The sequence below is a fragment of the Halichoeres trimaculatus genome, unplaced genomic scaffold (genome assembly GCF_033239565.1).
Source record: "Halichoeres trimaculatus isolate MK-OKI-2021-1 unplaced genomic scaffold, fHalTri1.1 fHalTri1_scaffold_1, whole genome shotgun sequence".
NCBI lineage: Eukaryota > Metazoa > Chordata > Actinopteri > Labriformes > Labridae > Halichoeres > Halichoeres trimaculatus.
In genome coordinates this window covers 37,936,794-37,945,868 of record NW_027437179.1, presented here as the reverse complement: position 1 = coordinate 37,945,868, position 9,075 = coordinate 37,936,794, and the positions used below count along the sequence as shown (strand labels likewise).

Below are 9,075 nucleotides of genomic sequence, written 5' to 3'. Positions count from 1 at the left end.
AATTCATTGCCAAGAGAATTCAGCCTGAGCACGAAAACTAGAAATCTCTTGACAAACTATTTTCATATAAATGTTGTTTTTATCTATGAGGACCGTCTCTTTCTTTTAGAGTCATTTCATATTGTATACTAAAATGAGAACCGGTCACATCAAAAACAGGAAAAAAAAGTTTTTCTCTTTTAACAATGTTGCCAAGATCTAAATCCAGCTATTAGGTCATTTACGGTGCGCGCAGAGCCCTATGACTATCTATTGTCTATTCTACGATTCTACGGCGCTGTGTTTACGCTGGCACAGCGTCATGGCGTCATAAAGACGTAGCCTGACGCTCGGCGCATCAGTCACTCAGTGGTTGTTTATTGTTTGAGACGGGGCTGCAGTCAACAGCAGGTAAGAAAGCGAATTAAGTTGTCATGGCTCCAAACGAACAATTTATTTCATCTAAATGTCAAAATTAACAGTTTACATGATTGACAAAAGTTAAGTTTGGATTGGAAACATTTTCAGTGAGTGTTCAGTTAACGCTAAGTCGGGTTAGCATGCTAACGTTAGCAGATGAGACAAGATAATCAACCATTTACGTTTGTGTTCGAGTTCAACGTGAACGTGTTGGTTTACACTCTTCGAGCAACTTTTAGCAGAGCTTTTCATAGTTAAAGCTGCACATGATAAGTGACTACTCATGATTCTGACTTTGTATAGCTTAGCGTGGAGTTACTAGCTCCGTCCCTTATCTGCATTCTGTGTTGAGTAAAGTGTACGGTGACTGACAGAACAAAGAGCATAAAACAAAGCGATGCTGCTGACATGTGTTTGACTCTGCTGCTGCTGATCATCAGCACTTCAATTGTCAGGATGGTGACTTGGATAAAACCAGCTCTGTGTGTCATAGCGATCAGTAAATGTGGAATATGTGACACCGTGGCGAAGAGATGGAGTTAAACCGGGCCAAGCTAAGGATTCATTAGAAACAGGGTGCTGTATTCCAGATAGACAGGATGCTTTGATGACACAGTTTAAGAGACTACGAAGTCAGATTATAAATGAATACGTTCCCATAGTTTAACCTGATGACATTAATCATCAACCATAACATTATGACCACCTTATATTGTGTTGTTGCCCATCACCTCAGCCCAGGACAAAAACAGCCCAGACCTAACGAGACGTGGACTCCTCTAGACTTCTGAGAGAGTGCTGTTATCTGGCACAGCAATGTTAGAGGCTCATCTCTGAAGCCATAGCTGTGAGGTGGAGCATCCTTGGTTTTCCAGCACATCCCACGGATGCTTGATTGCACAGGGATCTGGGGAGTTTGGATATCAAGTCAACACCCTGAACTCATCAAATCAGCACTCCACAATCCAATTCTGATGCTCACATCTTCAGTAGGCTCTTAGAGGAGGTGGACAAGGTTTATGGGCTGAGATTTGTGCCAATAAAAACTGAATTTGAATTATTAGGTTGAATTTGAAAAGCATGATTTGAAACTGTTTGAAATAAAATTAAAATTTGTTTTTAACCTACTTGAGAAGTCAATTCTCCTTATTCCTTATATTCAAAACTACGATTCAATTTCAGTTTGCAAAACTTAGATTCAGTTTTACAATTCAGTTTCAGTTCAGAATCGATGTGTTGTGACCTGGGAGTTGTTGACTTTTTTATCAGGGAGGTCAGTCTTTAACCGCACAGATCTTGAAACCTGTTCACAGAGAAAGAGAAGGCAATATACAGTGAGTGACATATAAATAGACCACTATGGCCGCACTAGAACAATACGCTGATGTTATTAAGCAGTTGTTGAAGCTGGTAAGATCCACACAGACATTTCAGAGATGTTGCAGTACGTGGGTGTCCGGAGATGCTCTGCAATGAGTGTTAGACGTTTCTGCATCCAACACAAGCTCAGGCGGAAACGTCATGTTACTGATGCCTCCTAGGTGTGACACGCTTCCCCTCTTTAAAGGGGACATATCATGCTGATTCCTGATTTAATACTTACATATAATATAATAAATTTGAAAACAAGACCTTTCACCCCCTGAATTTTTTAAAAATGAGATATTGTATTTTTTCTGATATCCTAGAATGAGATTTGATGCCTCTGAAAATAGGTCATTGACATTTGGCTTCAAGATTTCGACCTTCATGACAACACGAGGATCCTTTCTTTTTATTGGAGTAATCTGATAAAGCAGCTCCTCCTCTGTGAAGTCAGTTAGTCACACAACCGCCACCGAGGGATACACCCACCAAGAGCCGAGTATAAACATATAAACTATACATGTTACAGTACCGGTTTGACTCACCACACTGAAGCGTCCTGAGATGATCTGTGTCCAGGTGGATTTTCTTCCTCATGAGCTGCAGAACCGTCCGGGTCTGACTCAGGGTCCAATACAAAAGGATGTATCCTACACTCTGCCATTTTATTAGTGCTATCAATGCCTTACGGTGAAGTTTTGACAAACAGCAAACTCGCTCGGTCTGCTCCATTCAATGTGGCGATTTTGTAAATACTGCCATGCTGCAAAAACCGCCCCCTGGCTCTACCCCCTCCGCCCCTCTGATAGAACTGACCAATCAGAGCACAAAGGGCTGTGACGTTGTGAGGTTACTGGAGGTCATTCTCAGAAACGGAGATCAACGAGAACTTCAGAATGGCCTAAACTGAGGATATTGAGAACGCTATTGTGGGGCAATGAAGGAACTAAATGACTTGTACTGAGGGCAGAAATGCTTTACAGGCATCCTAGTCTGGCATAGTGAAAAGGAGAAACAAGCATGATATGTCCCCTTTAAAAAGCATATACACGTCTGCCATCCTTGACAAAAAACGTTAACTAATGATAACTGAAAATCGTTAGCTATCGTGCTGCTCGATTCACCCATCAGTAGAATCACCCGGTAGAGACTGACTGACCTTCCTGAGAAAGAAAAAGTCAACAACTCCCAGGTCACAACTCAGTGAAAATGATTCAAACCAAATACGAACAGAACAAAAATCCCATGATAATTCCATTCTCTCATACTCTATTTTTAACTTAAAAAAACCCCCGAAAAATAACATAAAAAAATCAAAACAGTGAAAAATAGGCCGTTATTTATTTTCTGATTTTTTAATTGGAAACGAGAAATTAAATAACAAGTCATAATCCGTCTTCTTAATCTTAGTTAAATTCAGTTTTCCTTTAGACTTGGTCGTTTTTGCGTTTAAAGACTTGGCAAAGGATATAATAACTGTGGCAGTGAAAATCTGTGATGGGTAGGGATAGGTACCGACCAAATTCTGTCGAAAGGTACCGTGGTACCGTGACTGTTAGGGAGTGGAAGAGTAGGTGATTTTCCATGCTGGGCACGAGCAAAGCATTTCAAGGGTATATATTGAGGAATAAATATGTTAAATTGAAAAAAAATAAACATTATTAAACAAATTGATATATTTACCACATAGATGGATCAACTTTTCTGGAAGTTTACATCTTTGTTCCAGCATTTTGTCACACTGTAAAAGAAAACTTTGAATTTTGACCGTGGAGAGAATCACAAACTTAAACCAAGCTTAGCTCCTAAACACAGGTTAGACTAACCTACAGTTCTGATGGCAGCACACACGAAACTTTGTGTGTTCAGTTGCTGGGAAGCAGTCCAGATTGATTTCCAGAAGAACAAATTGAATTTTATTGGAGCAAATTGATTTAAGGCTGTATCTAAGGAGCGCAGACAGCCTAGCGGTAAAGGTTGTGCTTCATGATGTTTGCCCTCACGCGGGTGGACCAGGCAGTAGACTCTGCTGCATGTCACTCCCTACTTTCGCTCCATTTCATGCTCTGTCCACTTTCCTCTCTTCTATCCAAGTAAAGGCATAAAAGGCCCAAAAATGAACTTTAAAAGAAAACCAAAAAGGCATTATTTAAAAAGAAAAACATTTAAAATGATCAAAATCATCAGAAAATCTCAATTTGTTGATTCATTGTCTCGTTTTTGCAGGCAGGATGCTGCGGCTTCGCTGTAAGACCAAAAATGGGAGCCACATCATGCAGGGTCTGACTCATCAGTCCTGTGTGCAGGAGCTGAAGACCAAGGTGGAGGAACTGACGGGGATCCCATGTGATGTGCAGAAAATCATGGTCGGTTATCCACCATCAAGCCTTGATCTTCGAAACGGAGACGCTCACCTTAAAGACTACCCCATCAAATCAGGTTAGTTTTTGAATATTCAGAGTGTTGAGGCTGTAAACGAAAGCTTAAATTCAAACTGATATTTGACAATAAATAAATAAGTTGTTTATATGCCCAAGGCTGAACTGTGCTGTGACTGATGTGTCCTCTTCTCCAGGAGATACTCTCATCGTGGAAGAAGAAAAGAACAAGCCAAAGCCTCAGGATCGACCCACTGTGACTAAAGTACCGCGCCTCGAAGCCTCACCTGTGCTGGCACGTCGAGTCGTCCCCGCTGACAACTCCTGCCTCTTCACCAGTGTGTATTATGTGGTGGAAGGTGGGGTCTATGAACCCACTTGTGCCCCTGAGATGCGAGGCCTCATCGCTCAGATCGTGTCGAGCGACCCCACGGCGTACTCTGAGGCAGTGCTGGGAAAGACCAATGAGGAGTATTGTTCGTGGATACGACGTGACGACACCTGGGGAGGAGCCATCGAGGTGTCCATCCTCTCCAAGTTTTACCAGTGTGAGATCTGCGTGGTGGACACTCAGACGGTGCGAGTGGACCGCTTTGGGGAGGACGCCGGTTACCACAAACGCGTGCTTCTAATCTACGACGGCATCCACTACGACCCTCTTCAGAAGGAAACTCCAGGCTCAGACGTCCCGCCCCAGACTATCTTCTCCACCACGGACGACGTAATCCTGGCGCAGGCACTGGAGCTGGCAGACGAGGCTCGCCGGAAGCGCCAGTTCACAGACGTTAACCGCTTTGCGCTGCGCTGCATGGTGTGCCAGACGGGCCTTGTGGGACAGAAGGAAGCCCGTGAACACGCCAAGGAGACAGGTCACACCAACTTTGGCGAAGTGTGAGCATTACTTTGTCTTTTCCCCTCTCACGACTACAACCACCACTAACCCCGTGCCCCACATGTGGCTACTCTGTTGGTCTTTCTGTCAATCTGCTTGTGTGATCCTCTACCTCACATTGTCCAGCGACATCTACGGAGAATCTGCAGACACTAGCCGGTTCAGTATTACTTCTCAAACTGCTGTTTGTTCTCAGAGTCAGAAACACTTCTGCAGAGCTCAGATGTCATTGAACCATCGTTTCAGTCTGTCAGGGATGGTTTGAATCGTGTTCGACAGGGTTGAGTCAAAAGGGCAAATAATTCTTGGGGCTTGTTTTAATCAAAGATAAAAATCGTGCTCTTGACCACTTTTTTTTTAGTGTTTCACATCTCATCTTATTAGTTCCTAAAAATATTCCTTGAAGGGGATGGTCTGTTTTCAGAGCTGGGGTTATTCAAGGCACTGCTCTATAGAAATAGCATTAGCCTCATGGGAGCAAATGGGGTCAACCCTGCCACGTGAATTAGCTCACTTTAAGAAACTCTGATCCACACTCCAATGTTCGTTTTATGCTCAAACTAAACATTTATCATTCGTTTACTGTGTCTTCAGACACTTAGTCTTAATCTTAGACACTGCATATTCATGTTTTCCACCTGTAGCGTGCTGTTCAAAGCGTACATGCTTCAAAAAGAGACTGAACTACAACCAAACTAAGATCTGAACAAGTCTGGCAGCAACAGTGACAGGAGAAAGAGGAGAAACTGTGCAATTTGAAGAGCAGAGAGATCCAAAGTTAGATAGATTTCATGGCAGAGCATCTGTTTGATTCCTTCAGCAAGTTTCTGAACAAACTGTAACTTAAACTATTAGCTTAAACTATTAGCTTAACTTCAACACTTTTCTATCAAAACTTAAAAAACATAACCACTTCTCCTTTAACCTTGATGTATTCAGCTGGAGAAACACTGATTTCAACATCAAGCTGCTTTATTTGATGTTTTACTGTTTTTTTTTCAGGCGTTGTTTACATTTTAGAAATAGTGATAGATTTAAAACTTCTGTTAGTTACTTAAAACGTAAAAAAAAAAAAACAGTTGGGTCATTTTAGACTCAAAGTTCAAATGCTGTCTCAGTGTTTCTCCAGCAGTTTTGATTCACATTTCAGATTTTTCACTCCAAGTCCTGAAAATAATGTGAGTAAATCAAGAATCAAAATAATAATTTCTGTCTTAAAACAACCACTAAGAGTTATTTGCTCTCTGAAAAGATCCTATTCACTGTTGTCTTAAAAGCAGCACACAGAGTTTGACTGTTATTCATGATGTTGGTTATGTAGCATGTTTTTTTTTCATCATCATTTCCGTTATTCGACAGAAACTCTTCCAACACCTCAGTTTGTCTGACGTTAGATGTCTGAAATGATCTGCACACGCGGGCTGTTTGTACGTCCAAGCTGGATTATTCTTATTGTGTCTTTGTGACATCTGAATTCACAGAGGAGAGGCTGAGATTGAGATTTAACTTTAAGGTTATGCTTTATAAATATTATGTTACTAATAGTGATTTAAACCTTTTCTTTATGACTTAATTTTTCCTTATTTGGCTTCTTTTGGGTGTTGCTTCATGTTTTAATAGTGGGCTTACTATAAATAAAATGAAAAATATTCCAAACGTAATGGTGCTGATAACATTTTACTGAATCCGTAGCTTGTTTTGGTCTTCATTGAAAAAAAGAAAAGTGTTCAGGTGTGTAATTTTTTGATTCTGGAGTGTTTTTAATCTGCATCATGCTGTTCGAACGTCTTTTATCAGTTTTCTTGTTTCTGATGGATTTTTAATAATCACTGAAGCATGAATCCAAATCACAGTAAAGCATTGTGGACTGAAGAATCCTGTATGAGATCAATTCTGCTGAGATCATGTTTTTACTTTCCAGGTTTGGAATCAGTATTAACCCTTTACCCTCTAATTTTTCACAGCACAAAGAAAGTCAGGGTGTTTGATCAGTGTTGAGGCAGACGGTGAATTATCTTTCAGTTCTGTGCATGTGGTCCAGAAATGCCTTTTTTACACGATGTGTCGCACAAATCGGAGCATGTTCTCACTATTTCAGGCTTCTTTTGAAATTTCTTTGAGAGACTTATGAGGGTGAAGCATGCACTTATGTTAAACAACAGGTTACAAATAATTTTCTCTGACTTTGAAGCCCACTTTATTGTGGCCTCATGTTGTGAACAACTAGTTATTTTTCACATATCTGTGTGGGCCATACTGGTACTGAGTTTTGCCAAAATAAAGTGAGAATAGAAAGTTTTCTTACAGTTTTATGATCTTGATTCAGACTCTGAGATTTCTTTGTTTTAATGTGAATTACTTTAATGTTCTCTTCATCTGTTACTAAGCTAGTTTTTTAAAACAGTGGTTATGGATTAACAGCTTGCATAAAAGTGAAACTATGAAACAGCTTTGTTGTATTTTGTATGAACTAAGTTCTCATGGCTCTTCAAGGACAATAACTGATGAATGTTGCACACAAAGCACTACAGAATAACTGGATTTACTTGATTTTTTTCAGTGTTGTGTCACAAATAAAAGTTATCGACAAAGGTATTCTGAGATGTTCTGTCTTCTGTTTCATCAGAAAACATTTGCTCACAGTTTGTTGTTGTTTTTTTATTTGTTGAGCCCCAGTTAACTGTCTATTTTTACTCACTACTGACGAATGGAGGCCAGTGGAAACACACCCTCTTCGCTTTAAACAACACTAGATCTGTGCCATCGCAGCAGGATTACACTTCCTATGTGTTATTTTAGGATCGTCTGCCCCTCTTAATTGGATCTCAGATTTGTTTACTGGCTGTTTGACCAACTGTAGAAACAAGCGCTGCCAGAGGAAGAAAGCCAGTTCCACTTCAGGCTCACACTTTAATTAAACTAGTTTTTCTTTAGAGTAATTAAAGGTGTAGAGCTCTGATATTCAATAGATAGATCCATTAGTCTACACTAAACATGGTAATGTGACATGAGCTCCTTTTTACTGAGACCAGCAACTACATCTGTTGTTTCCTAAAGCTTGTCTTTCACTTCCAATACTGATATTTGTTCTCATAGTATAATGATTATTTATATAATCAACGTTTAGTGTAGAGATGCCAATAAAGCTCTTTTTATGAACTTGTTTTATCATGTTATAAAATAATATGAGTAGATTCTACCACTAAACTAAATCATTACCTGAAAGTAAATACATTGTTAATATAAAACACCCAATCATAACAGATGTTATCTCGGGATGCTTTACAAAAACATTAGCACAATTAAATCTCAAATTTTATTGTATGATTTGTTGCTCTGTAGCACTTTGAAATTCTTCTTCTTATTCTCATTATTATAATTATTGACAAAGACCCTACATCAAGACAAAACAAGGAATCTTATTCCATCTTAACACACCATAACTAGCATGCAGCATTTTAACAAGTCTCAATGGCAAGAAAAAAACTTCCTTTAACAGGCAGAAACCTCGAGCAGAACCAGACTCAGGTCAGACAGACATCCACTGAGGGTTGGAGAGAAATAGATGGATAGAGACCAATTATAATACAAATGAAAAAAAATAGATAATGGAGCCAAATGGAGCTAAACGCAATTTGCAAGAACTTCCAATTAATGCTAGTACACTGATTTGATACATGGGTCTCAGATTAGCATTTTTAGCCCAGGATGAGGAAAGAATATTACATTTCTGTGTGAAAAAGATAATAGAAAGTATAAAAATGTTTGTTACAGCTCTTAATTTTACCAAAAAAAAGTAGTCTGAAAGTTGAGGAATGAACAGAAAGAAGCCTCACATAAAAAGGGCTATCAAGGACTAGCTATGATTAAAAAGCTCTAAAACAGTTCCACATTAATTACATAAGTATAACTAATTCTTCTTTTTGAAGTCCAGATTAAAGCAAGCACATTTCATCCCCATTACTTTATTTTCTAAAATAATTTGCCTAATGACGACTTTCAAGGAGGACATATTTGACTTTTTTTTACTGCACCTTACAG

General features: G+C 39.5%; 1 protein-coding gene across 1 annotated transcript; it reads left to right on the top strand.

The window, feature by feature from the left end:
* The first annotated feature begins 301 nt into the window (after nucleotides 1–301).
* Nucleotides 302–7,621, top strand: yod1 (YOD1 deubiquitinase). The gene is made up of 3 exons (XM_074679472.1): nucleotides 302–390; nucleotides 3,991–4,203; nucleotides 4,340–7,621. Exons 2-3 carry the CDS (start codon nucleotides 3,996–3,998, stop codon nucleotides 5,035–5,037), a joined length of 906 nt encoding a protein of 301 aa, XP_074535573.1. The 5' UTR covers nucleotides 302–390; nucleotides 3,991–3,995; the 3' UTR covers nucleotides 5,038–7,621.
* Nucleotides 7,622–9,075: the final 1,454 nt, after the last annotated feature.

Bases quoted from the DNA above. Each gene is read 5' to 3' on its own strand.
- yod1 (XM_074679472.1), top strand. From the start codon at position 3,996: ATGCTGCGGCTTCGCTGTAAGACCAAAAATGGGAGCCACATCATGCAG. The intron at 4,204-4,339 runs GTTAGTTTTTGA...CCTCTTCTCCAG, and splicing joins AGACTACCCCATCAAATCAG to GAGATACTCTCATCGTGGAA.